Source organism: Falco naumanni, chromosome 6 (genome assembly GCF_017639655.2).
Source record: "Falco naumanni isolate bFalNau1 chromosome 6, bFalNau1.pat, whole genome shotgun sequence".
NCBI classification, from domain to species: domain Eukaryota; kingdom Metazoa; phylum Chordata; class Aves; order Falconiformes; family Falconidae; genus Falco; species Falco naumanni.
Genome location: NC_054059.1, coordinates 56237374 through 56261441, shown reverse-complemented (window position 1 = coordinate 56261441; position 24068 = coordinate 56237374). Strand labels below are relative to the sequence as shown.

At 38.1% G+C, this 24068-nt stretch overlaps 1 protein-coding gene across 2 annotated transcripts in view; it reads left to right on the top strand.

The window, feature by feature from the left end:
* Window positions 1-24068, top strand: part of LAMA2 (laminin subunit alpha 2) — a 376489-nt gene that overhangs the window by 138415 nt on the left and 214006 nt on the right. For both annotated transcript variants that reach the window (XM_040599010.1, XM_040599009.1), the window contains exons 5-10: window positions 6213-6392; window positions 8566-8655; window positions 10815-10932; window positions 12567-12745; window positions 14424-14523; window positions 22394-22554. In XM_040599010.1, coding sequence (XP_040454944.1) covers window positions 6213-6392; window positions 8566-8655; window positions 10815-10932; window positions 12567-12745; window positions 14424-14523; window positions 22394-22554 — 828 coding nt within the window. The remainder of the gene's footprint in view (window positions 1-6212; window positions 6393-8565; window positions 8656-10814; window positions 10933-12566; window positions 12746-14423; window positions 14524-22393; window positions 22555-24068) is intronic.

Here is a 24068-nt window from a genome sequence, read left to right as displayed (position 1 = left end):
CTGTTTTGGCTACTGTATGAGGCAGGTTACCTGCTAGATAGGTCTTTCGGGTCTGACATGGTCCAGACATTCTAATGTACTGAGACGCACTTTGAATATCTTTAGTAGTGTTTAAGTTGTTCAACATACTTGTGAGCAATGTGGAAAATCAGAAAACTGTGTAATAGCAGCATTTTTGGTAATGCCAAGTTTAAGATAATTTGTTCCATTAGCAGTTTATGGTATTAAATGAAAAATACTTTATGGAAATCAGTGTTGTTAAAAGTAATACATGTAAGAAAAAAAAAGTTATGCATGAATGCTGATGGACTAGTGTTGAACTAAATTCCTTCAGAGTAGAGAACTTGTAGCATTCTCAACAGTTCTCTGAAAAAAAGTCGATGCTGAAGTTCAAAAATGAAAATGTGTTGACTACTCACAATTTCCTGAATTTCATAATTTCACTGCCATTGAAATAATTCATGATGTGAACTGCAGGTTTAAAGGGGCGGGGGGGGGGGGAGGGGAACGGAACAAACAAAAACCCACAAGCCCTACCAGAACTAAGTGGGGTTTTGTTTTTTTAAAAAGAAATTTAATTTCCTCCCACTGGGACAAATGCCTGTAGTGATGAAAATCATAATGGTGGAAAAAGGGAGTAGACTAATAATGGAGAAAAGTGCAACTGGTGGATGTTAAGCAGTATGACTCAGATTCCCTCTGTAGCTCAGGAAGCATTTAGCAGTCAGAGGAAGTGATGGTACTGTATCAAAGGGATTACTCTCTAAATGCCCCGTTTCTTACATTCCTTCCTAATTGTTTTCTACTGACCTCTGTTGGAGATAGGACATTGAATTAGGTAGATCTTTGGTGTTTCAAAATGTTTTTTCTTGTTTTTCCTTTAATGAGGTTATGCATTTTTTCAATAACTGTTAGAAGCTTTGTTTCCAAATGAAATACAGAAGACAGATAACTTGGTAACTAAACTAACTTGAAAATATACTGGGTCCAATCCCATTTAACATCTTCATTCATGATTTGGATGATGGGGCAGAGTGTACCCTCAGCAAGTTGGCTGATGACGCCAAACTGGGGCGAGTAGCTGATAATGCCAGAGAAACATGCCACCCTCCAGAGGGACCTCTACAGGCTTGAGAAATGGGCTTATAGGAACCCCATGAAGTTCAGCGAGAAGTGCACCTCCTGCATCTGGGGAGGAACAACCCCATACGCCAGCATATGCTGGGGGCCACCCAGCCGGAAAGCAGCGTGGCAGAAAAGGATTCAAGGGTCCTGGTGGACACCATGTTGAATGTGAGCCAGCAATGTGCCTCTGTGGCAAAGGTTAATGGTGCCCTGGGCAGCATTAGACAAAGTATTGCTAGCAGGTTTAGGGAGGTGATCCTTCCGCTCTTTTCAGCACTGGTGAGGTCACACCTGGCATGCTGGGTCCAGCTCTGGGCTCCACAGTACAGGAGAGACATGGACATACTGGAGAGAGTCCAGTGAAGGGCCACAAAGATGATGAAGGGACTGGAGCATCTCTTCTACAAGGAAAGGTTGAGAGAGCTGGGACTCGTCAGCCTGGAAAAAAGAAGGCTCAGGGGGGATCTCATCAATGTGTATAAATAACTGAAGGAAGGGTGCAAAAAAGATGGAGTTATGCAGAGGAATGAAGGCAGTGGGCTGATCAGCATTGATAACATGCAGCTGTGGCCTTGCCTCAGAGGCAGAGGGTTGATTGTCATGGACAATGTGCAGGTGTAGCTCGTTCCTGCTAAGTAGTTAAATAGCCCCAAGGATTGGGGGAGAGGGGGTTGGGTGGAGGAGGAGTAGTGTGGTCTGATCTCTGGAGGAAGGAGAAACAGTGTGGACAGTAGAATCTGGCTGATGGTAAAGCCTTGTTACAGCCTACTAGTTTGTTTGTGCTGCAACAGGCTTAGGCTCTTGGTGGTGGTGTCTGGTGACAGCGCAGGAAGCAGTGGGCACAAGCTGAAACACAGGAGGTTCTGTGGGACTATCAGGAAACATTTGTTCACTGTGGGGGTGACTGAGCACTTGCACAGGTTGCCCAGGGAAGCTGTGTAGTCTCCATCCTTTGAGATACTCAAAAGTTATTTGGACGTGGTCCTGGGCAACTGGCTTTAGGGGGCCCTGCTTGAGCAGCAGGGTTGGATCAGATGACCTCTGGAGTTCCCTTCCAACGTTGAGGTTTTTGTGATACTGTGATATAATTTCTTTGAACATACAGTTGCTAATACAGCTACTGCTAGAGGTCATCGTATCATTTTGCTTGAGTAGTTCTGACTATTGAACTGGTTGACAAATCGGATGCCATTCAAAATCATTTTACAAAATAAGAATTTGGCTGTCATTGTGGTGAATCTAGATGTATTGTAAGGGAATGCTCATTTTTTCCCCAAAGATCCCATTTGTTGGAATATAATCCTGGAAAAGTTCCTTGTAAAGGAAAAAAAATTCTAGGGTTGACATCTACATAGCTTTCATTTAGAATCCAAAGTGGTGATTACCTCAATCTTGGAATTGGTAAATAAAAGTTGTCCATAAAACCTGAGCAAAATATGAGCTTATTCCCTCAGGGGGACTTGGATTATCCAAATTGTAGCAGCCCAATGGGTGGATTAAAGGATTAGCATTTTCCTGGTAGACTCCTTTTTTTGGATCTCAGCTCTGCAGTAGAACTCCAGTGTGGCTCATACTGCAGTATGCATACAGATAGGACAGGACATCAGTGCCTTAGCTGCCTGTGTGAAAATGGAGCTAGTCTTGGCAGGACTCGGAGCTATATATGAAGTACTATCCTCATCTTGGATGGCATAGTCATAGATGGATATTGAGAACTGAAAACTGGAATAGTTTTCAGATCTGATTCAAAAATATTTGGCCGGTAGTAGCCATATTAGTGTTTTGACTGAAAATGTGCTGTCATACAAAGAGTGTCTTACAATTAGGTGCAGTATTGCGGAGAGAGATGAAAAGAGATGGTGTGCCTTGGAAAAACACAATGACGTCTCATTGCGAGAATCATACAGAAAATATTTTAAATCTGATTTCTACTTAAACTTATTTTGTAAAAGTTATTTAAAATTCTTACTGTTTATTCCTGATTAATGACACATTCCCAAAGTAGTCTTGGTTTCTTTCTTACTCTCTTTTCAAGGAATAGGAACAACTTGGACACTTTTCAAGTTGATTCTAAATGTTACTGGGGAGAAATTAATGATTTCATCACAGATGTTAAGAGGAGGAGAAATAATTTAGAGTAATTAATTTCGCCTGTGTAAAATTTTCCCTTCAGATTAATTTTGCTAAAACTATCCAGTTTTAATTTTCTAATCTCAGTGTCATTTTGGTGTATGTGTTTGAACAGGTGCCAGATTTATGCAGGACATAGCTGCATTTCATTAATTATGAGAAATAATCTGTTTGTTGTTTTAAAATGAAATTGTAAAACATTTAAGCACAAGAATGAAAGACAATATAAATGGAAGTCATCTTCTCTACTGGTTTAGCCTTGCCAAATAGATGTGCTACTGGCAGATAGATCCATGAGAACTTTTGAAAAGGGGGTCTATTCTGAAAAGGATGCCTCTTGTTTTGCGAATTTACATTTTAATTCTGTAAAACTACCACTCTAATGTGGTGGGTTTTTTTTCCTATCAGTGTCTTAAGACTAAAATTGTTCTTTTTTAAAAAATTGAAATCAAAAGATATGACTGCAGTTTGTCAGCTGTGTCGTTTGGGGTCAAGCTGTGTCTGTGTTTCATATTTTTAACTCCCTGTGGGCGCTTGCTTATCCCGATACATGGGTTTTTACCTGCACACTTCTCCCCACATCCCTGAAAGCTTAATTTTTTGTATTTTTAAACAAGATAGACTGCCACGCTGCTTATAGCCGTGGTGGTGGTGTTTCAGGGTGAGCTAGGGGATGTTTTCAGCACTACTTTAGATACATTTCTTCTTTGTTTCTGGAATATCAAAGTTCAGTCTTTTGTATTCTACTGTTTTAAACCATAACCTGCCTACATTTGATGCCTGTAAGAGAGAAATCTCTTGGATGCTCTTTAAAGTGAGGAGGTGATGGTGTGAAAAACACTCAGAAGAAATGTATTTCCTTATTTACAGGTAAATATTATGCAAAGAAGTTTTTGGGCATGTGTTCTTGCCAAAAATGTTCTTCTTTTGGAAGGGTATATCAGTTCCCACTGGACATATTGCCACTGTCTCCAGGCTTCTTTTGAAGTTTACTCTCCACACATGTTCTCCTCTTTTCACCGGGGGCTCGAGCAGTTTGCTCTATCTGGTCATGTGTTTTCGTCCTGCTTGTAGCCAGATGTTTCTCATTCAGGAGCTCCTCCTTGCTTCCTCTGTGGGTTTTATTATAAACTCCTGTTTGTACCCTCTCTTTTTTGTAGCATTTTATGCTGTTCATTGCCAGCCAGCTGTCTAATTTAATTACTTGTAGTCATGAGCAAAACCGAGTCAGAGCTTGAAGTGCAGGTGTTGCTATGATCTCAGGAGGAGGTAGCAGTGTCACCTATTCCTGGAGATAACATGGCAGAACCCTAGAGGAGCTGATTCACACTTAGGTGAGATATGACTGGTAGTTGCTTCAGGCAGAGTCGCTCCTGGTGCTTTTGTGTACCTGGGATTATAGTGGAGTAGGATGCTGGACACGATGATGTTTAGGCTTTCCCTGTTGGTAGTGAAAATAAGTAAGTTAATAGTATCACGTAGCCAGTGCAAGACAGCGGTTGTTCAATAAGCGTTCCATCCAGCACCTGCAAAAACTCCAGGAAAGGAAGAGCTACTGCTTTTCTGGGAGCAGTGCATTTGCTGTCTCTGTCCTCAGTGTGAGGCAGCCACTGCTGGGTGAGTGCCAGCTGGCATTCTCAGTGCAGCTCTTTGCTTGAAACTGAGGTAATATGATCATGTTCAGTGATAGAAATTGGCTGTGTGGCCTGACCTCTCGCTTGGAGCACTGAGGCGAGGTGCACGTGTTCATTGCAAGGAACTAATAATTCTTTTATTTGTTCTAATGTTCTGCACGTTTGGCTCAGGATCTGAACATTATTTCAGTGTACCAGCCTGTAATAAAAATGCCCCAATTAAATTTTAACACTCCAGAATATAGGTAAATTAATGGTTTCTTTCCTCCCTCCCCTTAGGTGCTCATTAACAATATTTTGCTATAGCTGACATTTTTTTTCTTGCAGGCCATTCCCAAGAACAATTCTGTAGCAGCCCATCTGTTTTATTTTGTTGATTTGCAGCTAGTGTATGCCATGATCAGCTAAAATGACAGGAGGGGAAGAAGATTGCTTATTTTTGTTTCATTGCCCTTGATGCTGCAATTGGGGTCAGAGTGTCTCTTTCTTTATGAAAAAGCCACAGACACACTAACCTACAAGATTTCTTTCTAAAGATGACTTTAGCATAGGGCAGGTGGAGAAAGGGGGTTAATCTTTACAGAAACCACAGTGTAAACAGAGACTGGTAGTGCCTTTGGAGAAACAAATGCTGAACAGAGTTCTCAGAAGTGATAAAGACTTTCCTTAGGGACCAGGTAAAAACAGCTGCAACCCAGGAAATTGCTTCAACTCACTGACAACAAGGTTCAAAGGAAATGATGTATTGTGCAGAGACAGTGGGAAAGGGGAGATGCTTATGAATGCTTATTGTGACTCATTTTGTGGCAGCTGTAGCTTTCAGTATTTCAAAAGTTACCTTATCCTGGCTTTAGAAAACACCTAGTTCAAAAGCCTTTTGATGGTGACCACTCTAAGAGGTGCAAACTGACCCCTGTTGAATTCTGAGTCCCGTTCCAAGTATCTGTTCCTTTAACTCAAAATCGTTGAGCCCTTTGGTTGTTCAATAACTTGAAAATACCTGTTTTAGGCTAGAAGAGGAGAAATGAGTTGCCTGGAGCATAGAAGCTATTGTAGGGCTTTGGTACACGTATGCAGTTTGTGCTATAGTCTTCCTGTTGGTGATATCATCTTTCCTTTGCTCAAAACTTTTTTACTGTAAAGCCTCTCCATAACTGAGTCTGTGGGTACATGGAATATCTGGGGGGGAAATCTGCTTTCTAAAGAAAGAAGGTATTTTGCATTTGCAAAGGCATTCTTACAGTGCCTGTAATATTTGTTGGCATAATCATGGCAGCTTTGCTGTTGTCTAATTCCTTTTTACTTTAATAATTCTCTTTTCAGATTCACACTTCTCTAATTAATGGACGGCCTAGTGCTGATGATCCTTCACGCGTATTACTAGAATTCACTTCTGCTCGGTTTATTCGCCTGAGATTTCAGAGAATACGGACTCTAAATGCTGATTTAATGATGTTTGCACACAAAGATCCAACTGAAATTGATCCTATTGTTACAAGGAGGGTAAGTTCTGGCAAGACAGTAGGCACGCATGTGTAGAAGTTCTCTTACACTTGTAAACGCTGTACTTGCCTTTGTTCCCCATAGGAAATTTTGGGAGATAATGAATACCTGTTGTTATCTGTCAAAATCCTGGTGTTAGAGAATTCCCTCTTCACAGCATTTTGTTATTTTCTCTATAGCAGAAGCAACAATTTTATCTTTTCTGCTTAATGTTATTAACACACATAACATGCTTATTAACATAACCACAGAGCTCCTTTGGCTGCAACATTTGGATGCAGATAATTGGCAAGTATTTGCTGTTAGATAATGTCCTCATACCTCTTCTGCTCAATCCTTTTCTACCTTTAACATGCCTTGAACACTTATTTTGAGCGTGTTTTCTACTAGTGGTACCATAAGTAGTAATAGGGCCCAAATGCAACACTTCTAACATTGTTATATGATGGTTGCTAACAGTAAACATGTTACATTGTGCTTTAGCTTAGAAGAATGGAGACAGCACTCAAACTCACACCATACCCCCGTCTTCTCTACTGTTACTTTTGTGTGCACACCCCTGTATCTTCTTTATGCAGTCTGTACTTTCTTCTGATGCCACATCTTCCTCTTTTCCTGTTGCTCAAATATTGTGTTACCCTATTTTTCCTCAGTTTTCTACTTAGAATTCCAAAAAGCTGTTTTAGGGAATTTATACCTTTCCACACTTTTCCTTTCTGCTGTATTCCTCTTTCTGTTGGTCATCTTATTTTCCTTTTGGAAAGTTTAGGGTACTACTGTAGTAAGCCGTCCTGTGAAGGGGGAGTATTGTTATTCTTGGCTTTAGTTAATATTATCAATGATGGATAACTGCAAAGAAAATTTGTTTCTTCTGTTCCACATTTCTTGTTTCCATTTCTTCCTCCAAATACAGAGTGCTGGCTATTTCTGACAGTTTGGTATGTGCCATTCTGTTTTTTGTTGCAAACACAGAAACTCTTCCAATTGAGTATAGTTATTACAGCCTCGCTAATCATGGAAACTGTGTTTACGTAAGGGTACACAGTTAATATTTTTATTCTAAGTGAACAGAAACACAAAATTTAATTCATACTTAAAATCACTGTATACTCATGAAAACCTAGTACAGGATGATGCACAGATTTTTCAAACCAACAAAGAGCAATAACGTCTGTATGGCATCTCTCCATATCAAGGGAACTGTTGTCAAAGGAACAAGGAGCAATGGAAACTTGCCATCCTTGTCTGGCTTTCCCAATAGAAGTCGTTAGACAAACTAGTATTCCACAAAACAGGAAGAAAAGGGTAGCCACAAATGACATATTTTCTGTGTGGTAGAAGGTTAACTGTAAGTTATATGAATTCCTGTTTTGTTAGATGTGTTTACCAATGATCTGAAAAAGAGGTTGAACACAGAAACAGCAAAATTTGCAAATAGCTTATGTTTGTTTTGATTAGCCAGTAGTTAGGATGTTACAGGACCCTCACCAAAACAGATGAAAATGGGCAAGATGGCATGTGATTCACTTTTCATGGATGTCATAATACGTGATTATAAATAACTTTCCATTCTTCTTTCCGGTCAGGGCTATTAATCCCCACCAAAGTAAAAGTGGAGATGTTCAAATGGCAGAGCAACAGGTCAAAAGCTATTTAAATATCAGTAACGATGACTATTCCGTAGTCATTCAAAAAGACCAATAGTGAAAAACAGTGCTTTCCAGAGTCCATTGAATGCCCAAGTGAGACATAGCTAAGGTGAACGAAAGCGTTTCTTTCTTAGTTTTTGTTTTAGCTTTTCTCTTCTCCCCATCGTCATGCCTTTTCCTTTTCATGTTTTCTGAAGGGAATAAATTCTATTGCATCTGACTTTCCATTATCCAGTGTGCATATAGCCTTTTTCTATCTTGTGTTTAGTGTACGCTGTGTATAAATTGACATTGCTCTTGTGACTTCAAACAAATGGAACTGTGCCAATTTATACCCTTTCCTTCACTAAGCCTGATTCTGTTGATCAAGATGCAGCTTGGATTACACTGTCTGCTATATTTGTAATAGATCAAAAAAGAAATAAAACAAGATCTGACAGTTTTGTCTCCAGAAATGAATTCTGTAGTTTGGCACCTGCATTTTACAATCCACTTAGCAATTCAATTTCTGTTTTGTCTTACAGTATTACTATTCTATAAAAGATATCTCTGTTGGAGGCATGTGTATATGTTCAGGCCATGCGAAGGCTTGTCCACTGGATCCAGCAAGCAATGTATGTATTTTTCTTTCCTTTTTTTTTTTTTTTTTTTAATGTGCTTTATTCGTAAGGTGGAACATGAGAAAAAAAATCTTGATATTCCTCACAGTTCTGTGAATATATGTGTGCTCTTCACTTAGAAGAGTAGTCAGAAGCACTGCCAGGATGTAACAGTGCTGGCAACCAGAATAATAAACATTCATACAATGTCAGTGAAGGCTTTCTCTGGAATGAAAGAATAGGTTTCAGATAATTCAGTCCATACTGAAAGTTTCCTAGGAACAACAGAAATTTGGGTTATGTTGTGTAGCTCTAGAGATGAACACTAATACTCAGTCTTTCTTTTCCTTGTTAATATTAATCAAGGTGTTTCCTAAATGACTGTCAAATATTTAATGATACTTGCAAACAAATGATGGTTCTAGAATGGAACATTTACTATGTGGGAAATAATAATTAAGTGATCAGTTAAGCTAGTCTAGAAAATCATGAACTGTTTATAATGTCTTCCAATTTGTTGCTTTCTTTTTGCACCATTGAGAAACACATAAGTATAATTGAAATACTGAAATATAATGTGATAATGATGGTCCAAACCTATGCACACATTATCACTAATACAGAATTTCCAATCTACTAGTATTATTAATGTGCCACAATGTGAGATCTCTTCATATACTATTCACTTAAGTAAGTTTTGTAGTATTTAACAGAAAATCTTGTTTATATATGACATTAAGCCATTGTGTAAGAACTAATAAAAAAAACCCCAAACAGCTAGAAGACATCTTACAGAGAATGCATTTACAGTTCTAAGCAGTTTCCATGGATCCTTGTAAAAATTTTACAGAGTCCTCGGTTTAATCCTTCTAAGCCTTTTCTGTGTATAGCAAGTGTTGAACTATTATTTCAGATGGCCTTAGTTATCAAACTGCAGCATTGTCTCAGTGCCATCTGTCAGAATTGGGTCTACCTCAGAAAATAAATGCTGTTACTGCAATTGATACATACTTCAGATAGTTTGGCTACTAGATAAAATAAAAGCATTTTGACAAGCATGGTGTCTTGCTTTGAAAGATGGCAAATATGTTTGTCATCTGGCTGGTATGAAAAGTAGCATTAAGTAAAACATCTCAAGCCATAAAAGATTTGGAGTACTTGGTTTAGCTCTCCAGGGATACTCTTCAGACTGAGCCATACCAACATAGGTGGGCTTTGGCTTAGAAACATCATGGAGGTAGTTCTTAGCACAATTAATCTTTCCTCTAGCATTACAAAGAATAAACTTGCTTGAATTTACTGCCTTGCTTATCTGAAGCATTCCTTAACCTTGTTTTGCAAGATTTATGCTTTGTCCTGTGAGCCACAGAATTTCTCTGGATTAGCTTGCTGCTTTAACCTTGAGTGGCTTCACAAGGACCACAAGGAATCCCCTCCACTGAATAACAATAAGGACGGCAATTTTTGCTCCTCATTTCTCCAAACTATGGGTTTTTTTTTTATCTTTTCCAAGCTCTTTCTGTGGCTCAGAGAATTTGGTTGTTCCCTACAGCAATATTTTCATGCTGGTACTAAGCTGGGACTAAGGTGCTCTGCTGAGGAACTGAAGAGTAACTGAAAAGCTGGTCCTGCTCTTATCTCAGATTAGTTTAAAAACTCCTACTGTCCCTTACATAGAATTAGTTGTGCAGTTAGAAGGTTACATGATGAGTTGACTCATCCAGTAAAATAAAAATGCTGAACCTTAAAGCTAATTTTTATTGGATCAGCCAACAAAACTGATTCCACTTTGCAGCTGCAGGATTGCTGCATCTGAGGGAAGGGTGGAGAATGGCTCGCTCCTCCTACTGTAAGTTAGCTATCAGATCACTTTTCCTCTAATGTGAAGCTGTATCTGAGGGCTAGCAGCATTTTGGCTTATTTACTGAATTGGGCAACTGTCATGCTTTGGCCAAATGTCTTCCTTCGCATCGTGGCTGTTTTCTTAAAATAGAACTATACAAGTTAAACACGCTCTTCTGTCTGAGAGCTGGTGAATGCAGGATACATAAATGAATAAAAGAGTATAACCATTTTTAATGTTTTCATAATTTGAACTGGAATGCAGATTATGTACTTGGACAGATTCTTTAAATCATCACATTGTGTAAATATTTGTTTTTCTTTTAAATTAGAAATCCATCTGTCAGTGTGAACACAACACATGCGGAGAGACATGTGATCGGTGTTGTCCTGGTTTTAACCAAAAGCCTTGGCATGCTGGCACCTTCCTGGTTAAGCACGAATGTGAACGTAAGTTGAAAGCAGTACAAAAGAGAAATTTTATTGCAGCTGCTGGTGAAAACTGAAATTGGGTTCTACATGATTTTGCTATTAATTTTATTTCTAACCACATCTGTTCATGAAGAATTAACAGAAAAATTACATGTAGAATTGTAGTTTTATTTAACTCAGAACATTTTATTGTAACATGCTGATATTGGTGGAATACTGTATTAAAAAAATCATTTCAAGCGGTTTAGTTTTTATAATTATGGTCATTTTATTTTGATAAAATAAGAGGATGGTATCCTGATAAGTAAAAATCTTTTTACAGATTTTTCATTAAATTAAAATTTAATGGCATGATTTTTATATAAATGGCACTTTCATATATTAGCCTTGCTGAAACAAAATATTTTTACATGGTCAAAATGAGTCTGAGTTTCTGAGTTTAATGGAAAAAACAATATATCAAGTTTTCCAACATGGAAAGAAAACATACCTTGAAATACCTCCTTCTCACAGGGTGGGAATTGCATTTTCAGGTTTATTGTAGTAAGGATAGTCATAATTGAACTTGAACATCTTACTCCCAAAGGTCACATAACATTAGATTTCTGAACATAATAAAATTTAGTGCTCCATTACATGTGAGTGCTTATTCAATTGTAGGATGGCAGCTATAGTTTTACCATGAGTGGTTAAAAATAAATAAAAAGAAGCAGATATCCCCATATTAAAAGTAGTAATTGCTTATTTGTGTCCTGTAAACTTTGGTTACAGAGATCTTTGTTTCAGTAGGGACTGTGTCTGCACTGGGAATACATTCTGGAATGAAATCAGGGAACATTTGTTTTCATGTTTAATTTTTGAGACATACTTCTTATGGCCTGTTCAACCCTCAGTGAATTGTACTTTCATGGTGGAAGCAGTTCCCTGGGATCTGGTTCAGATGTGAAGAGAATGACTCCCTACCATGTTGATGAGCTTTGAATTTCTCTTTATGTGGAAATGAATGTTTTAATACCACAGGGGGAGAAAGAGTGAGAGCTACCTCATTTTCACAGCAGCAGTTTATTAGATTAGTTCTCCTGCATGCAGACCTGAAACCTAGGATTTCAAATCTGAACTTCTAAAGAAGTTATAAGATTTGGGATCCTTTTGTTCTGACCCAGTTCTTATATGCATATGTGCAAATCAAGTGGTTTTAGGATGTCTCTCAACTTTCATAGAAATTATTTTAATTTACTCATACCATTCTGCTGCCTTCTTTATAATTCCTTTTGTATTTTAAATTAGCTGGCTCTTTCGTGAACCATATGTGTGTGCAACCAACAAAAGGTTTCTGGACTATCAATTTAAACAGGAAAAAAAACCATTAAAAAACCTCACAAAGGACATAATTAGGGTATATCGGTCAACTTCCATACTCTCCCAGACAAAACATTGAGAAAAAAATACAATATACAGAATTCCAAGCTTTGTTTGTGATGGACCATGTTACTTTTCTCAGCTGAAGTAGTAAATTAATGCTTAGATGTGCTGTTGGTGACAATGGATGCAGCACCAATGCTAAAACATTGACCAGCTCTTTTTAATACCTTAGTAACAGTGTGGCATCTCCAGCCAGAGAGTATTTGCTAACGCAGTTCCTTCTCTTTTAGCATGCAACTGTCACGGGAAGACTGAGGAGTGTTACTATGACCAGGATGTTGCAAACAGAAATCAGAGTTTGAACATTCATGGAGAATACATTGGGGGTGGAGTGTGTGTGAATTGTACAAGCCACACCGGCGGCATTAACTGCGAGACCTGCATTGACGGTTACTTCAGACCTAAAGGGGTAAATGCATGATCTGTTGTCACTTCACTGTAAAGCTCAGTGTTCAAACCATTGCTTCAGCATGGGGAGTTAAGTTATTAAAAAGAGATGACACAGTTAGGACTGCCATTTTATGATGGTTAACTTCTAATTCTGACAGTGTAGCAGTTGCTTTTCACAGCTGGAAATCTATAAAGTCAACACTCGCAGAAATAGGAAAGTGAATTGTGTTGATATGAAGAAATACACTTGAGGTCAGGGCCCCCAGCTAGTATTTCAATTTAATTTAAAGAAGGATGTGGTCCTGTAAACAGAACTTTTGCCTCAATAATGAATTTAAAGATTAGTTATTACAGATCAAAAAATATTGCTGTATGTGATATCGGAGAAAAACAGTCTGTAATTTTTATTTTTAAATGTAATGTAGAATTAATAACCACTGAAATTCTATAGTGTCTCATGAATGCCTTTCATTTTCAGTGCATTGGGAATTATTTTTTGTGTTTGTTTCATCATGTAAGGCTGTATTTTCATCTAAGTTGAAGCTGTTAGAAGATGAATCTTTTATTAGTTGTATTGCCAATATGGGCTGTGCCTGTGCTTTAGACAGCTGCACTATTAGTTTGTGCTTAAATTCCTGATCTTTTGTCTGTATGGTTTCAGTTGGGTAAATCATGGCCTTTAGTCTGATTGGTGTTCAATCTTCAAATGCAGAAAACATCGGCAAATAACAATAATTACATTCTGCCTGATATACTGGTTTTAGCCTTAGAGCTTGAGAAAAGGAGTACTGATCTCTTCAACAGCAGGGCATTTGCTTGGTATTTTCCTCTGAATCAGGTTATCATCCAGCTGATTGGGATTTTACATATATATGTGTTTGTGTGTATAGTGTATCCACAGTATGTATATATACCAAGTTCATGCAGAACTTCTAGTTTATATTCCCAGTGTGATACTAGACCAAGGTTTAACTTTGGTTGAGGTAACCTTTCCAAAACCAAAAAAATTCTTCCAATGTCTAATGTTCATTTTTCTTCACTTATCCTTTTTTATTCAGTTACTAACTTTAGTTAGTTTTTTGAACCATGTTGACCAGAATAACTGAATTATTTGTCAATATTACTTTAGGTAGTGAATGCTTAAAATCTATTTCATTATATTTATTGATATTAATTGTACAAGGGTCTTATTTATTTCTACACCTGTTTTTTTAAGTTGAGAACATAGTTGTGTCTAAATAACTTAAATGTTTCTGAATAAAAATAAAATTTTAGCTTTAATAGAATCACAGAATCATTTAGGTTGGAAAAGACCTTTAAAATCATCAGTTACATCCATTAACCTAACACTGCCAAGTCCACCACTAAACCATGTCCTTAAGTGCCACATCTACACATCTTTTAAATACCTTCAGGGATGGTGGTTCAACCATTCCCTGGGCAGCCTGTTCCAATGCTTGACAATCTGTTTGGTGAAGAAATTTTTCCTAATATCAAATCTAAACCTCCCCTGGTGCAACTTCAGGCAATTTCCTCTCATCCTAAATTGCATGGGCTAAGCTTGGCAACCATCTCATTTATGTTAAAGTGCAAGCTACCTACACAGAAGTAATTCTTTCCTATTTTTTGTTTAAGAAGTAAATAAAAGCTTCCAATTATTAAAGTTAAGATTTTTATTTTGTAATCTGTTTTTATAGGTATTGCCAGATAGCCCAGATCCATGCCAGCCGTGTTCATGTGATCCAAATGGGTCTTTACATGACACCTGTGTCAAAGATGAGAAACATGCAGAAGGAGGTAAGATCCCTAAAAGACAGTGATATTAAAGAATAAGTTCAGCAATGATCAGAGGAAAAGCTGAATCACATTTGTGATATCTCTTTAAAAAAATCATGTGTTTTTTATGTTTACTCATCACCTGCATTCTTAGGAAATTCAGATTTTAAATTCCCAAATTTGCTGAGATTTCTTTCAGATTCATGGCTTGCAAACTTGTGTATGTTTGGATGAGTACTCCCCATAGAATATAGTGGAGAATTTTGGCTTTAGAGAGCTTTCTTCTTTTACAGCAAAGATTCAAACTAGTACAACCATAATGTTTTAATGTCTTTTCCTCTCTAAGCATATTTCCATTTGAAACCTAGAAAAAAAAACTTTGAAAGGTGTCGTGTTTATGTGCTACCTATTATTATAGTTAGGATTGCAAGCTGTTCACCATAGCTCTGTAAAAGCTATCTTCAAATAGAGAATGAACTGCTTCCTTGTGCTTTGGAAACAATGGATTGCCATATTTTTTCTGATTCTTTTGTTGACAAACTTCTGAAAATACTGTAGGAAGGTAACAAAACTCGAGAGTTCTTAAGAGATGTTTTAATGGGGCTAATTGCAATCTATTGACAAAAGATACTGTAGCAATCTTTTTTTAAGTAGAGATCAATGGAACATAAAAGCAGCATAGCAGAGATGCAAATACAGGATCCAGAGGTGTAAAACCTGATGTAGTAATCATGTACTGATTACATCAGTTCAGTGAAATGGTACTGATTAACTGTCACAGTGGTGTATATGGTGCTTTGACTTTGGCTGGCTGCAACTGCCTACCCAGCCGCTCTCTTACTGCCATTCTCTGTAGGACAGGGGGAGAAAATAAGATGAAGCATCTTATGAGATGAAGTAAAAACCAGGAGATTGCTTGCCAGTTATCATCATGGGCAAAACAACTTGACTTGGGGTAAATTAATGCAACTTATTGCCAATTTAAACACATTCATATAGTGACAAACAAAAACAAAAATTAAAAATAATGCCGCCTCCTCCTTTGACACTGCTTTCTCCTTGCACTTTTCTCTGACTGCAGCGTGGATCTTTCCCACTGGCTGCTGTCCTTCAGGGAAAGTCTGCTCCACCGTGGGTTTGCCATGGGACGCAGTTCCTTTGGGTAATATCCACCTGTTCTTCATGGGGTCTCTGCAGGCTGCAGTGTGGATATCTGCTCCAGCATGGTCTCCTCTAGGGGCTAGAGAGAATCTCTGCTCTGGCACCTGGAGCACCTCCTCCCCTTCCTTCTTTGACCTTCCCTGACCCACCTGGCTGAGGGGCTCAGCTGTGCCCTGTGGTGGGCCTGGGGGAACTGGCTGGAGCCACATGGGGCAGCCCTGGCCGCTCCTCACAGAGGCCACCCTGCAGCCTCCCTGAGTGCAGCCCATCACACAAACTGATAGGAGAGGCAGTAGAAGCAGCAGAGAGGATGAATGCAAAGGCTGGGAAAAGCACAGCAAGACAGTGCGATGCCTGTACCAAACCTGTGGGTGAGAGTGTACAGGTTACAGGTGACAGACTTAACAAAGAAGCCGCTCAGACTCTTAAATGGAACAACTTTTATTCAAGTATTTGCCACTACTAGCATTCAGTGCTTTTGTAAAATAGAGGCTATGGTTTTGAGATGGAAGAATGATTAATTCAAAGAAATGCAACATCCTGCTTGAGTGATAAGCAGCTGCTTGGTCTCTCTGATCCTGTCTGTTGCTGCTGTGGGTCCTCCTTTGCACACCTTCTGTGCTGGCCACTGGTGCAGGTCATTCTGCGGGAGCCTGCCAGCTGAAGGGCAGTTACCAGGTTGTCAGCTCTTCTCTCAGGGGAAGAGAGAATCAAAAAGCTAAAGACATTTTTTCCATCTTGTTTGGTTGTCAGTAATAGTGTCATTAGGAGCTCTCATAGTGTTTTATTCTTGCCTTGGAGCATTCAACAGATCTAAACCATCTCATAGTTGCTTTCTAAATCTGCTGACGCTTCCAGAATCCTGTTGCGTGGTTACTATGCTTTACCACCTTGCTTCATGTATCTCCTTCTGCCTTTTTAATCCCCTGATCTTCTTTCTGGTAAATTCTTCTCCTGCCTCTTTTCTTGACCTCGCTAGGAAGAGAATAAAGCTCCTGTTTGGATCCTTCCTTTCCTTTCTTGCTTTTTCTCTATTATCTTTGTCCATCTAATCTAAAGATCATTAACTGTGTCTTTCTAATAAGTCAAGAAATGTGTCATACCACCATCTTGAAGATAAAATATCCAAAATCAGATTATCTCTCTCTGTTTTGCCTCCTTTTACTTTCATTGGCAAGCAGCCAGTCCTGCTCATCTAGCCCCAGGCATTCAAACAAGTTTCAGATCTCAGCCGTTCTTCTAGTCTCAAGAACCACATATTTATCTTATTTGATTTACCTATTTTAAGACCACAAGAACAAAACTGTCAGCTCTACACACAACTGGGCTTTGTAGCCGTTTTACCTACGATGGTCCTGTTCTTTGCTTCGTGTTTTTCTGTTTATTTGCTTTTCTGTGCTAAATGAGGTTCCAACAGATTAGGAAAACTGTTTACTTCTTGCACGTTATGTTTGATTATAGTGTTTGGGCCAGTGGGCCAGATTTGTGATTTTAAAGTCTTATTCAACAGGAAAGACACAATAATGCTAGTTGAAATTAAAAGCCTTTTAAATATTTGAGGGAAGGGTTTTGTGGTGATGGAAGAGGTGGTGTTAGAATCAAGAGCACGTCTGGATATAATTTTTAGCATGAAACTACCCTAAAAGCAGATCACTTTTAACCTTTTTTTTCACCTCAAATTTGTATTCAATACCCTGATAAAATTCTTTTTACTGTACACTGCTCACCTGGGGCAGCAGTTGGGTTTGAAGCACTGGGGAGCCTACATAAAGGAAAGGCTGGAAAGCATGATCTGACTGAACAAATCTATCTATTCACCTGTAAACCAGACTAAATACACACCGGGTAGGTTGAAATACATCTCAGAGTTTGCTGGCTGGTTGTTTAAGGAGAAATTGCTTGCTTGGTGTAAGATGGGAATATGCTTCTTAAACGTGTGGTAAGCAAATGAGTCGGGAAGATTAAAAACATTAAATTAAAATGGAAATATGATAATAAGGAAAATCACTGGGGATATAAAGTCACTGTGAACAGTTCTAAAGGAAAATAAAGCTGGAGGCTGTGTGCTTGAATACTGTAGGTAAGCAACAATTAAAATGGGAAATTGTAGCAAATACCGTAATAACTAGTACATTGATGAAGTGGAACAGGAGGATTTAAAATACTACATCCTGCAGTGATCATCAGGTTTCAGGAGATATGAAAAGGACACGAAGGAGTTGCTTTATAATTGACCAGCCATTGTTTCAGAAGTATTTTTCTATATTAAGCATGTATAAGTTCCATTTTTATCAGGCTGGTATAACTTTGTCCTCACATGTTTCACTCGGCATTCTGAAGTGAAATATTATTATTCTAGCTTTTATGGTATATTTTTTGTTTTGAATCTTTCATAGCAATGTTATATGATGTGTTCATGAGCAATATAGAAAAGAAGGAGCCAGAAACTTACAGTAAATCGTAGTATGTTTGCAAACCGTGGTATTCATAAAATCAACTGATGAAAATGTCTCTGGGTTTTGTAACCGGCAGGCAGTAGGTTTAAAATTATCAACCTATGTCCAATCCGTACTATTAATAGGTAAGCTTGACCATTGGTGATACTGTGTTCACTTGCAATTGTCCATACAGAAATGAAGGTGGAACCTATACATTCAGAACTACTTTGCACTCCAGTAATTAGGCTTCCTCAGTGTATCAGTACTCTTGTTTCAAGCTGTAGCGGCTAGATTTTAACAAATAGACATTTTACTTGGCTTTTAAGCACCTGCAAGAGCTGTGAGGTTTGGAAACTGACATTTGTGACTCGGTCGTCACTGCATGCTATCATGCAGTCAAGTTTTTTCCCTATTGCCTCTTTATGTACAATATAATCCAAATGACAAATGTCTATTTTTGCTGAAAAACGTTCTCAGACATTTTAGGCTTCATAGTACTTTGCTCAGCAAGCAGTCCCACTGACTTCCATGAGATCATTTTCGGAATTTATACACTGTTGAACAGCAGTGAAAATGGCAGAAGCCAGTCCCTGGGATTGCAGGTTTTTTCAAAGGTCTGGTGTGTGCTTTTGCATGTATTTTCTTTTTGCGCAGTTTTTAAAGACTGGTAGGCTGGGAGAAAACTAACCGATAAAACTTGTATTTCAAGATGACTCATCCTCTAGGATGAACTTTCAAAGCCTCTGTACACTCACAGATAGGGCAGAAACAAAAAATGTTTAGGCAGAAAACAGGGAATAACAGCTTCAACAAATAAAGCCCCATTCAAACAAGGCTTGTGAAGCGACAGACCAAAAGCAAAAGGTGATCTGCTGAAGTGTTAGTTCATTACAACACCAGCAACAGGCAGACCTGAAACATCTGCCCTACGTCGAAATGTAATTGGGCTGTTGACATAGTTCACGCTGCATATGCACTACAGAAGCCTAGTCAAAAATAACCAGTGGGACGCTGACAGGAATTTACATACTGTGTAATACAGTGAGAGCCTGGATGTTGCAAGTGCTGTAAAAGGAAGAAGGCATTGAGCCAAACAAAATCTACAGACTAACCATATCAACAAGCATAACAGTTGGAAGAATATATGACAGCAGTGCCTATGCCGCCTTCTCTCTGTTGTGGACCATGAGGTCTCTTGATAAATGGTAGGCTGAAGGTTATCCACTATTGCATATACTACATAAGGAAGGGCATTGCTGGGCTGGTGACAGTGGGGTTTCCAATCCTGGTCTGTCTTCCTCAACTGCAGAGAAAGAGCAGGAGAAAGGAAGGTTTTTGATGAGGAACTGAAAAAATGGACCGACTGGGCAGTGGAGGAGAGCCTATACATTTAAATGAGAGTTTGGGAGTTGTTCCATGCTGAGACATTTAATTGAATTTGAGTTTGCTGAGACTTGACTCATGATAACTAAGAATGAGTTCCTGAAGCTTTCAAATAAGACTGGCTCACTTCTAAAGAGTTAAACTTGCCTCTGTCTTTTACTGTTGAACCCTGGTGTACAGCAGGGTGTTTTCATCTAGAAGGAACAGAAGTTTCTCTCGTAAAACAAGATTGTTCAGCTAGGAAGCATTGACCCAGATCACAAAAGAGCCTGCGGCTTGCTGTGCTGTGGGGCCTCACCCGTGGCTACTTGAGAGGAGGGTAGCTCTGAAATCTGAGAATCAGTTGGGCCACAAGCATCAAAACCCATGGAGCACATGGTTTCATGATAGTAAGTAACAGAGATTTCATGCACTGAAGTTCTGTATATAATTAGGACAGATCAGGAAGGTGACAGTCAATATGATGTGCTACAGGAGATCAAAGAGACTCCAAGATTAGAGAGGACAGACTGAATTTCATCTCTGTTTAGATTAACAGAGAATATAATTTAAAACATCTGTAGGTCTCTGCTTCTTCAAACTTCTAGTTAGAGAAACTATCAAAAGCTCTGGATTTGTGCATCAGGAGCTTGTTTAAAACTCTCTCAAAGGGCAGTCAACTTCAACTTTCTTGTAGGAATGAGAAGGCCTTCCTGAAAAAAAACTTTCTCAAAACAAGGTAACCTTTAAAAAGAATATCAGAATGAATAGCCCAAGACTGCTAATGGCAAGTATAGGGTTTATGTACTGCATATTAGACATGCAGAGAAGATGCATTCTTTTAGTGCAAAGTTATTCAAGCAATGCAATTAAGCTACGAAAAAAAAATCTCTATTAAACAATAAAAAAGAAGCTCCCTGAAAAAAGCAGAAGTTATATCCAATGAAAGGTAATAGAAAAGGACATACATTGTGACAGATCCTGGAAAGTCATACTCTTAGTAACACATACACATATTATAAGAAAAAATTTGCTAAATGCTCAAATTTTGCTAAGTACTACTACAGATAAATCAGAATCAAAAAGACAGCTAGAGATTCAAATTCAGTAGAAGTTAAATATGGTTAAGGTATAATGAAGTTATAACCAGAGATCTCAAGAAAAAAAAAGACACAGCAGAAAAGCTAGATTAATTCTTTGTATCAGTGAATATAAGAGCTTAGGGAATTTCCCACTCGGGAGTCTTTGTTCATGGGAACAAGTTAGAAGAGCTATCTCAAACAGAAGTGACAGGTGTAGAGCAGGCTGATAAATGAAGAATAAAAATTCATCAGGCATATGTCATATTTATCCATGGCATTTGGATGTAGTTGAAAATGAAGTTGCTTGAAGTGTTAATTATAGTTTATAATACTTTTTTAAACTTACATTAATACTACATAAATAGAACCTGCTTATCCAATTTGTAAAAGAAAGGGAGAGGGTTCTGAGAAATTAAAATCAGAAGGTTTGGTTTCTTTACCAAGCAAATCAGTAGAGTTACAGTAAGTGATTTATATCTTTTCTGAACTGTGGCAAAAATGGGCAAAAACCAAGATCAGTTTTTTTGCAGAGGACATGTGCCTTGTGAATCTCTTTGAAGGATTCAATGAACATGTGAACAAAGGCCCATTTGATTAATATTGTATTTTGATTTTCAAAAAGTTTTGACAAGATCATTCACCAAAGACCACAAAAGGCAGTGTAATACAATAAAGAAGAAAGGTTCTTTCATGGATTAGTACTTGGTTAAAAGAATAAATGGACCGTTTTCACAGTGGTGATCAATATGAACAGTTGAAAATATTCATATTTAACCTGGAAAAGGGATGAGTAGGAGGGTGACAAAGTTAGCAAGTACAAAACCTTTCAGCATAGAGAAATTAAAGAACTGCAAAATGTTCAAAAAGATCTCAAGATAGTCAGTGGCTGGATAGTAAAATAACTGATGCATTTCTGTAACAATTAAAGGAAAGGTAGAAGATAGAGAGAAAAGTAGTTCTACTTGTACAGTGATTACAGCAATATCTGAATTAGGCACTATCCGTTGTGAAGCAACTCTGAGAATTATCTTGGACTGTGCCCTGAATGTATCAGCTCAATGCTGGCTCAGCAGTAGTCCAAAAGGTCAACAGAGCCTTAGGAAATATTACTGATGTTTAAAAAACAAGCCTGAAAAAAATCATCAAACCATTTATAGGTCTACACTATGCACTCTTTTCCGCTTAAATAATTTATTAGAAATGGAAACAGTGCAGAGAAGGACAATAGAGATTTTCAGCCATGCAAAGCAGTTTCTGTATAAAGAGATATTAAATGCGCTTAGGAGTTTTTGACATATGAAATAAAAATGTCATACAGGATATGATAGAGGTATATTAAAATCACAGATGACATGGAGAAAATGAGTAGGGAATGGTTACTTGCTGTTTTCTATGATACGAAAATTAGAGGGCAATAAATAGAGGTTTAACACGGTATGTTCTTTCACACTACACATGGCTAAATGTGGAACTGCTAGGGAGCTTTATGGATTCTGAAAATAAATGCATGTTCAGAGGTGCTTAGGTGAATTAATGGAAGATAAGTTTTTCAGGGACTGTTGGATGCAAGGAAGTAGGGATAAGTTTCAGTTTAGAAGATCTCAGATATGCAGATTTCTAGAAGCTCAGTATTCAGATTGCTATATATTTGCTCCATCCTTGCATGTTTTATTCTCGCCTCTCTCAGACAGGATGCTGAGTTAAATAGACATGATGGTCTGGCCCACAGTAAACACCCGTATGTTACACCTCCCAAAGGTGTTGCTTTGCATTCCCTTAACACACATACCTGATAATAATAATAATGATAAATCAAATACGTCTCATGTTTTCTTCCTCTTCCCATAGATATGTTGCCTGGTTTCTGTCACTGCAAGACTGGTTATGCAGGAGAGAGCTGTAACAGATGTGCCTTGGGTTACACAGGGTATCCTGAGTGCCTGCCCTGCAACTGCTCGGTGAAAGGCAGTGTGAATGCTGACCCTTGCATTGGTCCCTGCATCTGCAAGGTATGGATGTCAGATTCTTCTGAGCCATCGGAAGATACTAGTGATATTGAAAGATTGCAGATAATGGTCTTCTATCATATGATAGCATTCCACTGTCCTTCCTAGCTGTGTTAGTATCTATGTTAGCCACTTCTCACAGAACACTTGTTCTTGGTCCTGTAAAGTCTTAGATTATCTTGTGTAATCTCAGTACTCACTGTAATTAACATAGGTACCTAGGACCCTGCTGCCAGTCATGCAAGTCCTTAGAATGTGATGAAGGGATATTTAAGAAGCCTGTTAATCATTTGTTTCGAGCTCCCATTTTCATCTACTCAGAATCTATATGTTTAAAGTATTGTGGGCTCTAAAACTAACCTGTAATGTGACCTCAGAAGAAGAAATTAAGTGAACTGATGATATGTTAAAACAAACAAGAAAGTTGTCTTTCAGGAGCTGTCATTAAGGATATCATTCTCTCTTCTTGCTAAGTTCCGAACTGAGAGCGTTCTTTCCTGCCTTGGTATGACTGTTTAGAAATCTCTAACATTCAAAAAAGATAATCCATCCTTTCTGTAGGATGAATTTCTTAATTTCTAGGAAGAAAATTTAAGAATTTTTCTGTGTGCCATCATGTACCTCCAGCAAATTAGCTATTGATATTATATTGAAATAAAAAAAAAAAATTAAAACATGCATCCATTTCTAATAAAATACCTACTGACCAGTAATGCTTTCGAAATGGTGGTGCTCTGTAAGTCATAGTTTAGTAAGTAAACCATGAATATGCCCAAAGGGCAACTTACTGTACTGTGGGTCAGTTTTCCTGTGTCATACTTCTGGGATTTTCCTTCCAGCGTTTAATTAACAGAATTAGTCACAAATGTGAATTTAAAAAGCCTTACATTACATCCTTAAATACAAGAATGTACAAAAAATAATTCAGTCTATCTGCATGCACACATTAAGCTCTGATGTGACAACTGAACAGCACTGAAATCTGCTCAGAAAATTAACCTTTTCTTCACTTTATGTAACAGCCACATGCTCTCTATCAGAAATAAGATCAATCCATATCACAGTTCTAATTCCTTAACTATCAAGTCTAGAAGATCAGAAAAGGGATTCTTTTGCTATATTCTGACTTGAAAGGGAGCTTTGATGAATGTGTCACGTGCTATATACAAGACAACCACTGCTTAATTATTTTTATTATTATTACATTATTTGTGTAGTGCTGAACTGACCTGTTAGTACTGTCAGACCAAAATGAACAAGTATAGAATAGAGATAATTGTTCCTAACCCAGAGAATTCTCACTACATACACATTTTCCTTGATGTTCATCCTTTGTTTCCTTTCTGCTCCTCTAATCTCTTTTTAAATGCTTGTAGGGGGAAAATTATACTCTTTGCAGATAGCTGAGATACAGATACGTACACACATCTGTTTTCACTAGCAATCTTCAAATTCAAGTCAAAGCAGATTATGGTCAAAGGGACACTGAAATCATCAGATTAGTTATGCCCCACATG